At 39.0% G+C, this 17,695-nt stretch overlaps 1 protein-coding gene across 3 annotated transcripts in view; it reads right to left on the reverse strand.

The window, feature by feature from the left end:
* The window catches only part of EPHA6 (EPH receptor A6), a 506,479-nt gene that overhangs the window by 55,543 nt on the left and 433,241 nt on the right, over positions 1 to 17,695 (reverse strand). For all 3 annotated transcript variants that reach the window (XM_063126817.1, XM_063126816.1, XM_063126818.1), the window contains one exon: positions 17,316 to 17,377. In XM_063126817.1, coding sequence (XP_062982887.1) covers positions 17,316 to 17,377 — 62 coding nt within the window. The remainder of the gene's footprint in view (positions 1 to 17,315; positions 17,378 to 17,695) is intronic.

The raw sequence follows: 17,695 nt of genomic DNA on the forward strand, positions 1-17,695 counted from the left end.
GGACTTTTAGGATAGAGTAGCTTTCTAGAGGTAAAAGGGAGGAATTTTAGGTATCTGTGTCCCAGTACTACTTGAGAAACTGTGGTTTTAAATGTTTGTGCATTTTGCATGTTTTTGTGGTTTTTAATTTTTGTATATTGTTTTTAAGTGTTTTTATCTTATGTGAACCACCCAGAGAGCTTCGGCTATGGGGTGGTATATAAATGCAATAAAATAAAATAAAAAATAAACCGTTTCTCAGTGTTTTCATAATTATTCAGAATTTAGTAATGTATCCTTTTAGGTTTTTAGAAACGATCTTTTGTTACTTCAGGTAGTCTTCGTGTGGTAAACATCTATCATAATTGCTATTACTATTGGATTAAATGAAAAAAAAAATCCTACATCTTCAAGTGCTTCAGCATTTCACACTTGGCTATTTATATAGTATATATTTTATCCTACCGTCCTTACTCCATATGTTCATTTTCAAAGTGCTGCATTTGTTCCTCCCACACTTGGCTTTCAACATCATGTTGTGTTATACCCAAAGTCATAACCGATTGCCATTTTCTTGTCCTTCATCATCCAAATTTCTTCTTCATTACTTATCCTCAAAGGCTCAACGCTGACTTCTGTGCTACCTTTATTCCCTCATTATCTTTAAAAGGAGCTGTTTCCCAAGCATTCTATTGCTTTGTTTTTGTGATACATCAAATTAGTATCAGTTATTGAGTTCCTACCACAGGGATGTCAAACCTCTTTCAGCCTGAGGGCTGAATTCGATTTTGAAGATGCTCTTGGGGTGGGTGGGTTGCATTCTAGTGGGAGTGAGCCAAAGGAAAAAAGGGGCAGGGCCAAAATATTAAAAAAAATACCAGCATATTTTAGCTTAAAGCTGTTACTACCAGTATTAAAGCCATAAAAGAGTCATTTCAACCTTTTAGAATGAAAAAGCTGTAGAAATGCTAGGAAATCACCAAATGATTGGTGGTGGTGGGGAAAGGGGCGTGGCCTTCTGGTATCTTAAAGTGCCAGACGGGAACCCCCAGTCATGTTGGATTAAACCCATAGGCCTGAGGTGCAACACCCCAACCCTACCAGGTATGAATGTGGTCTCTTGGGTTTTTTTTATCATTGAATATAGTAGCAATTTTGCTGAAATCTGAGATACTGCCAATTTCTGCCTTTGAAACCAATTGGGAGAAGGAAGAGCCACTTGAAGGGGGGATTTGGAGCAGGAATAAAATGGGTTGTTTCACCTCTCACTTAAACAAAAATGACCTTTTGTTCAGGTAAGGGCCATTGGCTACAGTTGCAATGCATTTGCATGTAATATGTAGCTTGAACCTACAAAGCTGAACCTACAAAGAACCTCCCAGTTAAAAAACAAAAAGCAACTAGTATTAACATACAAATAAGCTCCAGTAACTGCAATCAAGAGATGACCCAGAAAAGGTAAAGAAAGGGTTCTGAATTGTTAGACAAATTGGCAAAGAAGACAACTGCCAACTGTCTTGGTTGTGAATGTATCAGCTACAAATACGATTCAATGAATTTCAGAAGGTTTCAAAGCAATGTTCTTAAGCAGGGCTCCATTCTGGTATTGTTTTAATACCTTTCCCAATAATAATCTACATGGCAATTTGGGGCCTGCACTGCAACCATAATGGTGTGTACTCTTTACTATATTATATAACCTCTGTGTGCATGTGCATGCATGAGAGAGAGAGAGAGAGAGAGAGAGAGAGAGAGAGAGAGAGAGAATTTAGCCCCCCCCCCCAAAAATATAAATTTTCAAAATTATTCTTATTTGGCATAAGTCATCTTCCATATTTCTACTTTCCATTCTGCCTTTTGCTAATCATACGAAGAGATACACAAGGAACAAAGCCATGATGCCCCAACGTCTGGAAAACTTATTCAGCTTGTGGGTTCCAAAATTTAAGCAGGCATTACCCTCATACTTTCAAGCATATCTTTGGAGCCATAAGGGTTAGAAACTTATTAAAAATAGTGATTCATTATTGAATTTATTAAATGTCTCTTAAATAAATTTCTCTAGGCATTTAACAACAACAACGATATTACCAAAATAAAAAATAAAAAATCACTAAACTAAATAAATACAATATAAGGTATAAGAGATAAAAACCCTTATTGCAGTGACTAGCATAATAAATCACAAATACACTAAAATATTTCAAAAGTTTTTAAAACATTTAAAAGGCTTGTGAGAACAGGAAAGATGTAGCCTGGCACCAAAAGATAGCTGTGTGGGCAAGAAAAGAATGATGACATTTTCAGAAAGCTAAATTCAAGACCCTTTCTGTATTCACATACCATGTGCACTTCTGGGCATATAGCTTACATGCAGCCATAATTTCTGCAGTTTAAGCTGCAGTTTTATACACACCTACCTGGGAGTAAATCCCTTTGAATTTAGACTTACTTCTGAGCAGACATACATTGGATTGGACCATAAAAACCACTTCAGGCCTCCACTATAGGCCTTGATTCCCCAATGGCCCTGTATTAGGATGCTCCTCATTTATCAATTCATTTAAGCTGTGATCCCTACAACAATTATTATTATTATTATTATTATTATTATTATTATTATTATTATTATTATTATTATTATTATTTGTATCCCGCCTTTTGCCCAATACTGGGCCTCAATGTGGCCAAACCTATTTTGTGGTAGGTTTACTGCCTTTGTTAAGACCCTTGAATCTCTATGCAAATAAAGTCAAAATTGATACACATTTTGATACACAGACACCCTCTGGCGTTTTCTCTCCTTTCTTGTGTTATTTATTTGTCCCAAGAGAAAAGACTTTTAAAAATGCTTTTATCAAGCATTCCAGTGACATGAAGTTGTTATCTAGGGCTTCATTTTTGACTCTCAGGGGTTAACACAAGAAGTACTTTTGATAGAATTCCCGGTTGGCTGCTGAGGGTGTTTATCAGCCTTGGCAACAATTCATACCACAGTGAATTTATCCAGAGCACTGTTCCATCAAATTCTAAACAGCCTTTAATAGCTTTGCCAAATAAACTATCCTTGACAGCCAAAGGTATATCTAATGCCTGGCTGGTTGCACATTTATGCTGCCCATCTAGTGCACATGAAAGAAATTGTTTTATATTCAACATCTGATACCGTTTGCAAAGCCTGACTCAAAAAATATTCCAGTCCAGTTACAGAACACTGCATAAAGTATTTTGGGCAACAAATCAAGCCTCTCTAGTCGAAGCTTTTCCTTCCACATCAGAGATTTGTTCTAAAAGTGTTCCAGTGAAGCAACCAATTTATACAGAGAAACAGAATCTGAATACAATCTGCAAGTTCCACTTCAAATTTTAATTATGGAAAAGCACAAGTCAATAACATTCACATTTTTGCACTGCTTTATACACTGCTTTATGTATACATTGTCTGTAATTGTGAGGACAGAACAAAGCAAATTGGGGATAGAGCCATTTGCAGAACAATTTATACCATAATATAAATGTATGAATTCTTATTCTTCAGATTATTCTGTACCTGCACCAGGTTCTTTTTCAACACAAAAAAATATGTAGCTGAGGGCTCATCTACACCAAGCAGGATATTCCACTATAAAAGTGGCATGAAACCGATATATAAAAAAGGCAGGAGCCACACTACTGCTTTATAGCAGTATTGAAGTGCAATGACAACTGTTGGGGCCCATGGACACGCTTTCATGCCACTTTCATCGTGTTATATCCTGCTTAGTGTAGATGTGTCCTGGGCCCCAACAGTTGTCAGTGCACTTCAATGCCTCTATAAGGCAGAAGTGTGGCTCCTGCCTTTTATATACTGGTTGCATACTGCTTTCATAGTGTTATATCCTGCTTGGTGTAGATGAGCCCTGAGTTTATGGATTCATTTAGAATCGTAAATTAACATGTTTTCACAACTGCATTATTTATTCTAAGAGCCATTCTATACATTATGCATGGTAGAATTAAGGTCTGTATCACTTCAGGAAGCAGGTGGGATTTTTTTTTAAATGCTCCTTGCAAGCAGAAACATACACTTTAAGGAGAAAGGTTTAGGCCGGATCTACACTACTGCTTTAAAGCACTTTATAACAGTTATAAAGCGCTTTAACTGCTTTAAAGCGCTATAAAACTGTTATAAAGCACTTTAAAGCAGTAGTGTAGATCTGGCCTTAGTGTCATATTTGCTTGAAGTGCTAGTTTATTACATGTAGGGACAAACTTGAAGTGCTAGTTTATTACATGTAGGGACAAAGCTTTTTGTGTGAGTGAGCATTCAAACATTTTTTATTTATTTATTACCATCAATGTACCTGGCACTGAACAAAACAAGAATAAATCAGCAAGTCCCTGCCTCAAGGCATATAGTCTAATAAAATTTCAAAATAAAACTAAAGGGAAGGAAAAGGAATACATGAAATGGGCACAGGAAAACAGTACAAAACAAAATAGTCATCAACATAGCCCATAAGTCTATCATCTCATTCTGCATAATGCACACAACAGCTGAAAGACTGGGTTTTCAAAGGACAACAGTGGTATGAGAACTTCTTGACAAGACCTGTACCATGTGAGAGCTGCAAGTTATGTTGAAAATTAGTGGCCAAAAGACAAATTTCTTTCTTTAAGGTGCAATCCTATGCATGTTTAAACAGAAAAATGTCCTATAACTCCCAGCATTCCTTAGCCAGCACAGCTAGCTGGAGAATGCTGGGAGTTGTAGGACTATAATGAGGGTCTGGATATGCTCCTTTCACTGAGCGGGATATGGGCAGGATAGCATCAAGGATGGGACTTTTTGTCCCTTGCCGAAACACCGGCTGATCTCCTCTAGCTGATAAGTCAGTCAGGGAGCCGGCTTTGCTGTGCGTGGTATTTCCCCAGCTGGGCAAAGAACACACAGAGCAAACTTTTTGGCCCACAGGCTACAGTTTCCCCATCCTTGGCATAGAATATAGCATGGTAATAGGAGCTATTTATGTAGAAAGAACAAAAAGTGTTGTTGACTCTCACAACAGCACCTTGACTCCCAGAATCATAAGGAAAGTGTTAGATTAGAAAGAAAGAAAAACTGATGGAACAACTCCCTACGCTGAAATAGATGAAAAGGAGTCCCTAACTAGGTGAAATGTTGTACTGGATGAAGTTTTTAAAATGAAAAAAACAAATAACCTTTCCTTAATAGTGTGATTTCTGGACTCCACTGATTCAATCAGGACTCCAGCCTAGACTGGCCATTAAAGGAAAAATAAATCAATACTTTGCTCAGTACAACTGCAGTAGAGATTGTTCTCTTTCCAGAACATTCAGATCTCCTATACAGAGCATCTAAATTAGGCATGCCTGTATAGTTTGTGATCCACAAAGCTAGACATGTATGGTAGTCCCTAAAACCTTCAGGTTAAACTTCCTGTGTATGGCTGCAAAAATGGAGATGAGGGGTCAGTTCGCACAATCAAACAGTCCACAATGGTTTGTTTAAGCCATGATGGGCTGTGGCACATGCTGGTGCATGCTGGTGGCCATTTTGAATATTCAACACCTGGCCACGCCTTGTCATGTGTGAACCTGGAGACTGTGGATTATGCAAGGTTTAAACAACCCTTCCATAACCCATGATCTGTTGTTGGTTTATCTGGGGGTTATTTGACCCTCACTTAACCCATGGCATGATATGACAAGCCGCAGCCAGGGTTGAATATATAAATCCTGCCTTACATGCACCGGCACACACCATAGTCCACCATGGCTTAAATAAACCATGATGGGCTGTTTGATCATGTGAACCAGTTCTTGAACTTGCCATAATTACAGTTAATACCTGATAGCATCATGCAGCACAACTCACCATGTACTGCTTTGTACATCACAAGGTATTAAATCAAAATGGAAGCATCTGTGTGGACTACCCACATACAGCATGTTGCTATGTGACAATCTTTAGCTTTCAGTATTTTAAAGGGAGCTATATTTTAACTGTCATAGTTTCAGGGAAAATATATAAGGATTATTTCTACCAAACATTTTAAAATCCGAGGAGTTTGGATAGGGGTCCCTGTAGTTAGCGAGTGATATAACTCAGCACCAATTCCAGTGTTCCCTTCCTATATTTCCACAGTCTGTGACACTCTATTACTCTTATGAGTCATATGTGCTTCCTCCCCACCCACAGTCTAGAAGCAAAAAACTCCCAGAACGTTTAAAAATAAAAGTTCTAACAAATTTACAGTGTGATAATCTACAGAAATTTATTGTTCATCATTAACCCCAGTCACAGATTTTTGGTGTTGTGTTCTAAACATTTCAGAATTAAATATTTGTGATCTTGAAATGATTAAAAGGTTTTTTGAGCAATGCCTTTTATTTCCATTTTTAAGATAATTTTCTAATTATAGGTTGCTCTCTCTCTTGAACCAAAGGAGCTGAGTGGGTTCCGACTGAAAACTGCTCAATGAGTTCTGTGGTCTGTGTATGTTAGTTTATTAATAATTATAATCAACTCCTTTTGATATTACTAGTATGATATTTGATTAGGTTCTATTTTCTATTTTTTGTCATCTTATATTGTGGAATAGTTTTATTGCTTTGCATATTATATTTTATATGAAAATAAAAGCCTTTTTCTTTTTAAATTTTTTTGAGGAATTTTGGAATAAAATTCAAATTAGTAATAATAATAATAATAATAATAATAATAATAAAATAATAATAAATTATTTCTTACCCCCCTCTCCCTCTGGATTGAGGCAGGGAACAACATTAGATAGGAATACTATAAAATACATAAAACTGATTAAAACATATAAAACTAATACAATATTAAAATAACAGTCAAATATCTTAAAATTTGACTGGGTTGGCCTGCCGGAAGAGATCAGTCTTTATAGCCTTCTTGAATTCAAAAAGATTATTAAGTTGATGAATCTCTCCTGGCAGGCCATTTCACAGTCTGAGAGCGGCAGAAGAGAAGGTCCTTTGGGTAACAGTTGTCAGCTTAGTTTTGGCTGACTGTAGTAAATTCTTCCCAGAGGACCTGAGTGTGTGGGGCAGATTGTACAGGAGAAGTAACCTGGACCCAAACTATGTAGGTCTTGAAAGGTAATAACAAATACTTTATACTTCGCCAGGAAACTAATTGGCAGCCAGTGAAGTGATTTTAGAGTTGGTGTGATCCCTAGAGTGTAATTAGTTGTACTATCAAATACCATTCACGCAAGTAGAGATAGTTGTGTCTTCAGCTGTGTCTTCCAATACTGTAAATATAGAGAGCTGAATTGTTACAAGAGATTGGTTCATGCCAGAGACAGTTCACAATAAGGTTTCTAAAGTCCTCTTTTATTGATAATGCAGCACATACTGGAGCTGTATTCAGGCATTCTTAATGTGGATAGACTCTAAACAAGAAGGGCGGGAATATGTGTGCTAGCTTTGCTCTCATACCCCCTCCATAGCGATCATCTTAATCTTCTATGTGTTGCATCACAAAGAGAGCCTCCACAGATAGAGAAGGTTCCCTGCTAACAGTCATCTTCAATATATGGAGGGCAATGAGGATGGCAACGGAAGGAAATGGAACTAGCATACCCATTCCCACTCTCGCTGTCCTTGTGTAGAGTCTACCCACATTAAGAATGTCTGATAGGGTCTAGGTTGTATCCAATGGTGGCTTTGCTTTTGTGTAATGCTTTGCCTTGGGTGGATCCTCTGGAATAGAATGGAGACACTAAGGGCTGCAGCAGGCAGTATGCATTGGTGAAATTCAGGTGCACTAATTTAAACAAGCAGAAGCACTTTCGGCTAAGACAACCCACCAATGAATACAGCCCATTAGGTGTAGGTACTAGTTTGTCAAATGGAGCCTAGTACCCTGATCACCTTGTGAACTTTGGCAAAGGATTACACATGATACAGATATTTAAAATTCACCCATGCATCTGTAATGTCAAGGTTAGGGAGCTGTTTCAGCACTCCCAGTCCTTGCAGTCCAGATGTTGAGTACATCAAGCTATTCTAGCACTACCCAACTGCTTACATTTCTGGTTGGGGCTAGGGGGCTAAGCCAGAGAATGGTTTAGGGACTATGGTCACCATACAAATGTTTAGGGAGGAAATCTCTACCGTTCCTTGGATTTTTATTTCCTGATCTTCTGTCAGAGTTCAGCAGAGTCAGGGACAAACTCTGTGTCCAGGTAGGCACAGATCAGCTCCAAAAGCAGTAATAAAGTATCTGAAGGATCAGAGGCTAATAATATGGTCCAAGACAAGCTGATGGTCAGGTGTAGAAGAAAGCAGAGGCGAGGCACAAGAGTCTGTGTGGCTTTGCAAGCAATGAGTTGTTCAGACAATGTAAGAATTGGATCCCACATCTCTGCAGAAGCACTCAGAGAAGGCATGGGAACAGTCGGAAGAGGGTGAAGGGGTGGGGGACCTAGCAAGGCCACTAGAGATAGAGCAGAGACACAATGGCAGAGGGGAGTCTTTCCAGATGCTGGCTAATCCATTAGGTCAAACCAAGGCCATGGGAAGGACAGATTCTGCAGTGCGTTGGGAGTTGGGAATGATCAGACATCAGTTCAGGAGAAACAAGCAACTTTGGGAAGTGAGGTGCCCTAGAAGGTTGGCCATTCAAAAGAGGTCCCTAAGAGAAGATTCTCCCTGAAGGTGGGTTGGAACAGCCACTTAGGGTTGGTATTGCTGGTGGGTGCCAGTTTCATTGCAGTGTTCTAGCAGAATGCATTTAACAAAGGGAACTTCTTGAAGTCTAATTAATATTGTGCAAGGAGACCAGAGAACTTATCTCTGTGTTGCCAGACATTGATTACGTCTGTAACCTGAAGAACTGTTGAACTGGAGGAGATTTGCATGGTAAAAGCTATTTATTAAGAAAATGTCTTCCTTGTATGTCTACAAAGACATCTGGAGGGTTGGCAGTTGACAGACTAGGGGCCTTGCTAGACCTACTTGGGAATCCGTGCTAGAGGAGCGGCGAGCCCGCGCTACAAGTAGCATGGGCTGTCACTCCAGTCCAGAAGTCAGACACAATGGGCTGCAGGAAAGCCCCGTTGCGTCCTCCATTTTGTTTCTTCCTTAAAGGGCCGGGTGCACAGGAGCACACCATCGGCAAAGGTAGGATTTTTTTTAAAAAAATAAAGGGTTCCCTGCTCTCCCCCTACCTGATTTCCCTCCCTGGCTGCGATCCCCCCCACCCGCCCACAATCTCTGATCCCCCCATCCCCTGCGATCCCCCCATCCCCCTGGCTCTGGTTTCCCCCCCATCCCCCCTGGCTCCGGTTTCCCCCCCATGTCCCCACACTGCCCTGTTGGTTGGCTGCCGCTTTTGCCAGCTACTCACGAGTAAATGCGGTAGCCGGGAAAAGCTGCGGAACAGGCTCAGTCCGAGACCGTGGGAAATACCGGGCCACAACCAGTGCCAGTTATCCCGGGCCAAGGGAGGGTTACCCCTGCCTGAGCCCGGGATCCCCTGTGCGTCATCTGGATGCACAGGGGCCAGCCCGGGGCTCGCACCAGGCTACTCCGTCATCTAGCAAGGCACTAGGGCAGACTTAGGACAGTAATTATATAAAGGCAAGCAGGGCCCCTATTGGTTCCTGATTCAAGTCACCTGATTCCTCATGGCTGACCATCTGCAGTCTTTCCCCTCCTGTCACAATAATGGTGGCACAGTAGGCTGGCAAGGTGGAGCCCAGCCTATTTAGTCCAGCATTCTATTCCCACAGTCGCCAACTAGATGCCTATGGAAAGTCCATAATCCCCTATAAAAGCCATCCAGGTTGGTGGCTAACACTACAACTTTTGACGGCAAATTCCATAATTAAGAAGTACTTTCTTTTATGTGTCCTAAATCTTTCATCATTCAGTTTCATGGGATGATTCCGGGTTCTGGTATTATGAGAGAGAGAGAGAGAGAGATCCCTATTCAATTTCTCCATACCATGGATAATTTTATATATCTCTATCATGTTCTTTCTTACTCACCTTTTTTTCTAAGCTAAAAAACCTAAATGTTATAACCTTTCTTCTGCGATCAAATGGATTTTGCAAGTTTTTAAAGCTCTACAAAATCATTCAACGCAATAAATGTGCACACCATGAACAACAATGCCTTTGTTATATCTCTTTGATCTCTCTCAAAAGTATATTGGCTTGGTAGCATCCATCTATATCATTCCATTAGCACAAATGACACTGTACTACTGAAAACTAGGTTATGAACTGTGCACAAGATGAGAATCCAACTAAAGTTATTTTTGCACAAGTGGTTGTGCATTATGCTTGAACATCCCAAGTGCAATCAGTTGCACATTGCATTTGTGCAATCCATTGTGCAACTGGTTGTGCATTGTACTTGTGTAACATCTTGTGCAACCATTATTCTTGTGTAGAATTCTGTGCAGGTGGTTGTGTAAGCATAATGTACAACTGGTTGTGCAAAATAAAAACTTAGCAGAGCTTGGCTAATCCTATTTGCGTTTGCAGAATGACACGATTTGATACTGCCATCGGTGACTAATTTGAGATGGGAAAATGTTACCAGTTACTTTGATCATTAGGATAGATTGCAAATCAAAGTAAAATACCGTTATGACTCTCTTCAAATTTAAAAAGAGAATGCTTTCAAAAGCACTTAAGAACAAAATAAAAGAAATAAATAAAAATAGGGAGGAAGAGCATTCTACATTTTTGTTGCAAAGGTTGCTCGTAATGCATTAGGAAATGTGGCATATGTGTGTGTTGCATGAGGGGAGAGAGAGAGAGAAAGCACATATTTTTAGCATCTCTAGCAGCAGACAAATAAAGATGGGGCGATTAAACTTTGCAGTGTCATGTGGCTCTCCTCCACCCAAAATGAACTCTGACTAGAGAGGGTATAGTAGACGGATTTATAGCACACACTTTATAGCTTCATTTTATGGTACTCTCTTCTCCTTTCCCAACATTATTTAACAGGGGCTTGTACTGCAGCATCTAACCTCTAGCTGACAGGAAGGATGAGGTTAATGGCAAGGCTGTACTGGGAATTATATAATGGGGTTTCATTGAAGAGCAATATATCTAGACATATCTTCACCAAAGAAAAATGTTTTTCACTTCCCTTTCTCCTCTTGTCTTAGTCTTGCCTTTAGGAATTCAAGTTTGGTAATAAGCGTTGGTCTTTTACTTTGCTGCTATTAACATACAACAGAACTGAAACAAAACATGTAAGGGTGTCTTAAAATATGAAGCTTTGGAGTACATCTCCACAATAAAAGGAGTACTTTTGACAACCATCTATTATTTTACCTAAACAAGTAATATAGATTCTCCAGATTGATATCTTGAGATAAAATGTCTGCTAACATAATCACGTCAGATAGGACATGATTGCCCATTTAAAAATCAGTCCACCTTGTTCAGAAATATTGGTTAAACATGAATTCTTACAAAATACTTAATCACAAATGATCAGAAATTGATTTCTTGTATTGTTTCTTCTATGGTATTTAGCATAAAGCAAGATAATAATAATAATAATAATAATAATAATAATAATAATAATAAAATATTTATTTCATACCTCCCTCTCCCTCTGGATCGAGGCAGGGTAAAACACAAATGCAAAACACCATAAAATACATATAATTGATTAAAAATATATAAAACAAATACATTATTAAAAGGCAGCACATTATTAAAAGGTATCTTAAAATTCGACTGGGTAGGCCTGCCGGAAGAGATCAGACTTTGTGGCTTTCTTAAATTCTAGAAGACTGTTAAGTTGATGAATCTCTCCCGGCAGGCCATTCCGCAGTCTGGGAGCAGCAGAATAGAAGGTCCTCTGGGTAATGGTTGTCAGCCTAGTTTTTGCTGACTGGAGTAAATCCTTCCCAGAGGACCTGAGTGTGTGGGGTGGATTGTACGGGAGAAGGTGATCTGCAGGTAACTTGGACCCAAACCATGTAGGACTTTAGAGGTAATAACTATCACTTTATACTTCACCCGGAAACTAATTGGCAGCCAGTGTAGTGATTTTAAAGTCGTTGTAATATGGTCACCCCTAGATGTACCAGTGACCAACCTGGCTGCATATTTTGCATATTTTCGACCAAGCACCGAACATACCCATCCTGCATTTATGTAATTCCATAGATCAAAGAATGTATCGGCCATAGAAGAATGAGAAAATAGAATACATGAATACACAGCTCTTGCTAAATGATATTGTTTAGCTCCATTTTGTTCCTACACTTCTGTTTTGTCTTCCATTTTCCACCTTATCTACTGCCTAAGATTTAGCAGCTAAAGACAGGTTGTGATTTTGGGATGAGTCACCACCCTCAATTGATCCGGATAACAGAGTGCCCTAACCCTAAGTGCTCAACAGCTGGCCATGAACTGACAATACCCAGAATCTCTACTTTCTTGTGTCACCGTCCATCTAGCACCAAACATACCCATCCTGCATTTAACGTCCCTATTTTCAGAAAGTAGTCTGAACATCCTTCTTGTTTAGGGTGACCATATGAAAAAGAGGACAGGGCTTCTGTATCTTTAACAGTTGTATTGAAAAGGCAGTTTCAGCTGGTGCCATTTATATGCATGTAGCACCAGGTGAAATTCCCTCTTCATCACAACAGTTAAAGCTGCAGGAGCCCTGCCCTCTTTAGCTAGAGACCAAATACAAAATATTATAATTCACAATGATGGATTTTCTCAAGCAGCCTAGTTGAGACATGGCTGACTCTGATACAGGCTGTAACAGCTAGTGGCAAACAGAAGCCTTTGATTTGGGACAACACAGAGCTGATTTTACCACATTTATCTACTACTTGTCTTGCTGCTTTCTTGTCTAACATACTTTTTCCCTCTTTGATTCTTTGATTCTTGTTTGCCTTTATAAAAATGGGACTTTGGCATGTTATTCTAGTATTGTTTTCACACTTGTACATAAGTTGTATTTGGATAAGATTTGGAGAGCATTTGGTTAGGGTGACCATATGAAAAGGAGGACAGGGCTCTTGTATCTTTAACAGTTGTATTGAAAAGGGAATTTCAGCAGATGCCATTTGTATATATGGAGAACCTGGTGAAATTTCCTCTTCATCACAACAGTTAAAGCTGCAGGTGTCCTGCCCTCTTTTAAATCTGGTCACTCTAGTATATCTCCTGCACTTTAACTGTTGTGATGAAGAGGGAATTTCACCAGGTTCTCCATATATACAAATGACACCGACTGAAATTCCCTTTTCTATGCAACTATTAAAGATACAGGAGCCCTGTCCTCCTTTTCATATGGTCACCCTAATTTGGTGGAAAGGAAGAGTAGCATTTTTAAAAACTAAATACATAAATAAATTAGAAGCACTGTAAACATGTGATGGATTTATTTAAAAACAAACTGATATAAAAATGCATATATAATAGTCAGAAATTCAACATGTGAACTATTCCACAACTACACCATCATGTCAGGAAAAGCTCCTCAGGTTGAATTCTTGTCATATAGTAGTTAAACACAACCCTTTTCATCTGCACAAGACACACTTGTGGAAGACAGGTTTCTCATTATTGTTCTCAATTCAGAAAAAAAATGCTTTTTAAAGAGTACCTATAGATTACAACTTTTTTTAATAGAACGTTAAGTTTGAATTTAAAGTAAGGTTATAGTCTTAAACATAGTTGGAAGCAAATATTATTGAAATCAGTGTTATTTATGAGTAAATATATTTAGGAGCAGAGTAAAAATATGAAAGCTAGAGATACTTACATCCGGGAAGATTTAATATGTGATACACAAGTTGCCTCTTCAAAATGTACTTTCCCCCACCACCTCATCTCCATATTTTTTCCCTGGAACTTCCACTGCTTAGGCTATCTTAGGATCAATGTATGACAGTATTATTTCTTCACCTCTAAATGAAATGGGGATTTGAGCTTTACTGAAATTTCAAGCCTCAAGCTATAGCTGCTGCAAAACAGTTAACAAAATGTGATATCTCTCTGATGTAAATGGGAATAGGTGGAACAAAGTTATTGGATTATCACCTCCAAATATGCTTTCATTCAGGTAATCCAATCGAGGTCATAATTTTCTGATGAACAAACCATTGATTTATTTCTCGAAATTTTGGAAAGATAGCATGGAAGCATGAAATGTTGAAGCATATTCTTTACATTTTGGATTTTTATCTTTCGGCTTTACCTTTTATATATTTCTATAAAAGTGCTTGAAGCTATAAAAAGGCATTATTACATATGAAAAAATACTGACTTGGTGAAGTCCTTTGAGATTACTAGATAAAAACCCTTTGTAAATGTAACATTTTATTATGGTTTACAGATAAACTCACAAAGTACTTTTTTGTGCTCTCACAAAGGCATTTCAAAGTTTACTGTTGAAATAACTGGAAGGAAATATCAGGTTTTTTTAAAAAAGACAAACTGATTTCTTTTTAAATGTATCACTTGCAGCTTTTGCACTGCTAATTATTAATTCTATTGAGATGAAAATGTCTACATTACTTTCAGATGGTGAATATAATCTTAAAGACTGAATCAAGAGACATTTGAACCATGTTTTATCCATAACTGACGCAAGAAAAAGGTAGTGTATATATTAGCATTTAACTGAGGGAAATAATGAGTATGACTGAAATATTATGCATTATTGTACCACTCTCATGACCCTACTGGTGGCAATGGTGGTGAGAAGGTAGACCCGTTGAGAGAGAGGGCCCACTAGGGATGCCCTGCCTAATGCCCCTCAAAACCTGGAGCCAGTGCTAACTTGCCTAATTCTAGCTTCTACCAATCCTACAGCAAGGAAAAATTATCTGGCAGACATTTTGAAAATATATATTTAAATTATTCCATTTGTTCTTGGCAAGAATGTCCCAGAAGCTAGTAATGAATGACTGCTTGCCAGAATTTCCTTTATGGTTCCTGATTGTTTCCATTATGCTCCCTAATCCTTGTTCAATATATATTTAAGACTGAGGGGAAATATACAAGGATGTAGAGTGTGGTACCATCAATGAGCTGATGGCATACGGTTCCATCTATCATTATATTGGCAAGAGCTCGCTAGCCAAAGGTTTACTAAGTATCTGGAAGCACAATAGCCTAAACTCTAGCTGAACTAGTCATGAGGACTTCACCAGACACCTCTCTCCATTACTTTGTCAAATCTGAGCTAGGAAGATTTCAGTGACAGCAAGGAAGCAAATGGATTCTGGCTATGTTGTCTTCAGGCTTATCTCAAAGTAAAAGATGACTCCATTGCTGGACCAAGACATTTTGCTGCCTGAAGTGAAACATAAGAAACATTCCACCTACAGAAGCTGACTGGACTGACAGTTGAATTTTACTTCAACACTGGTGGTGGGACAGCATTCTCCATCTCATCTGAGGGGAAGCAGGCTAGCTTAGGGGGTGCAGAACAGACTGCCTAGAACACAAAGCTCATCCATTGAAGGGGAATGACCATGGTGCTGCCATTGTTGGCCCATTCTACACCACCAAGTATCTGTTACATGAGGCAACCGCCTCACTCTGCCTAATGGAAGGGCTGGCCCTGGAGGGTTTGGAGGATCCATGTGTAAATGGTTCTCTTGAGAAAATATCCCCAATCCGGGTGGTTCATCCTATATACTTATACTATAGTTTCTCCAACAAATGCAACACCACATGAGTGTAGAAATTAGCACAAGGAATACTGTACTGTTGCAATGACAACCTGTGGCATTTTGCTGATCAACATTGCACTGACCATTAATGGACAATATAATCAGAAATTGATTATTTATTATTATATTTATTACATTTTATCAATTATGTTTTCTCCAGTGAGCTCCGGATGATGCACATGGTCTCCCCCTCTTTTTTAACCTCGCAGTTAGGACTGGCTCCACATTCGAGGGGGCCTTTGGCAAAGTGTCTGTGTTGGGCCCACTCCTATACAGTCTCTTTCCAGTAGGCTTACCTGGTGGTGGTATCGGTGGCAGCAGAGGGAGCAGTGCTGAAATCTGCATCAGGTGGCTGGGGCCACCTACCACTTTTCATTTTCCACAATGTCCCATAGCAAAGTTATACCAGGCGCACCACTTTAATTACCCATACCACCGTAGGAGTACTGTAAGACATTAAAATGGCAGGAATCTCCTTGTGGGGCCCAAGGCATGTCTTAGTGAAGAGCCTTGAGAAGCTGTTGGGGCCCTGACAGCTGCATGAGGATGCCAGGTGCTAACACTGGGCCCTGTTTCCAACAACCCTGTGAGGCAGGTTAGGCTGAATGACCGGCTTGACATCAGCAAGTGAGCTCGATGTGGTGAGAGGAGATTTGAACCTGGGAAATCTGGGTCATACTTTGACATTCTAGCCCAACCTTCCCAAACCTAGTGCTCTAGAGATGTGCTGGACCACAACTCCCCTGGGAGTTGAGGTCCAACACATCTGGTGAGCACCAGGCTGGGGAAGGCTGTTCTAGCCACTACATCAGGCTGGGTTTGTCAGAATGTGTGGGTGAAGAGCATGGCAAACCCACGTACCATCCTAAAACGATGTCTGCCTCCATGAACATAGTTTTATTGGCTCAAACCTATACACTTCATATATTGTAATTACAGAGAAGATCATAACTAAAAAGAAGCAATGGCAGGGCAAATGTCTTACTTGCCTGCTGTTTTCCAGTACCATAGTTATGTCAGTAAACTGCTTTCTGCATTAGCTATGCACATCTGAAAGACTGGTAGATTCATTATTGATGGTGTAAGGAGGCATATCTGACAGTAATATAAACATCTGCTGTCCATGCACTGAACAACTGACCTTAAGTGGAATAAGATTATTATCAGCCCACCTCAATAGTCCCTAATTCAATTTGTTTAAATGCAAGTAATCTTAAATAATTATAAATCAATTACTAAACCTGTGCCTTACTTCCCTAAGCAAAAAACCTCAAAGAAAATATTTCTGTATGACTGAGCAAAATGAGCAGTTACCATATGCCAAAGCATTTGCATTTCAATTTATCTTTTTGTTCATAATAACACCATTTGAAATACATTTTGCTAAATAAAGGAACTGAACTTGTAGAAGAAATCAATTATATTCTTAAGTTTAAATCTTCTTTTTCCCCTGACTACACTCTAATGTATCACTGTACCTAAGAAATGCACCCTGGGGAAATGCTTCTCTTCAACTAAAAATCCATGAATAACATTATGTAAAAATTAATTTATGATAAATGATTTCAAATCTTTACATAGAATGCTTTCTTATTCAAATATCCTGAGAAAATGACACCTCACCCGTAGAAAGGAGTCAAGGGATCCATTCTCCATGTATTCAACCACAATCATTACTGGTCTGCCTGCAAAGACAGCAAAGGAATGTGTTAGGATTATAGGTATATTAAGGGGTTGTTATATTTCCAGCTGTTAGGGAAAGATTATTTGCATTAGTAAAACATGCTGGTCATTTTCCAATCCTCCTCTCTGTAGCAAAAACACATCTCATTGTTCTATAATTTCTAAGCTGTATTTTTTTAGTCACGTCGGTGGCTTAACTGAAGGCATTATTTTATTTTGGTTTTTTATTTATTTATTTTATTTTTTTATTTATTTAAGTATTTTTATGCCGCCATTCAGCCAAAAAAGGCTCTCATATTTAAATGGCTGCCATCATAAAT

The sequence above is a fragment of the Elgaria multicarinata genome, chromosome 5 (assembly GCF_023053635.1).
Source record: "Elgaria multicarinata webbii isolate HBS135686 ecotype San Diego chromosome 5, rElgMul1.1.pri, whole genome shotgun sequence".
NCBI lineage: Eukaryota > Metazoa > Chordata > Lepidosauria > Squamata > Anguidae > Elgaria > Elgaria multicarinata.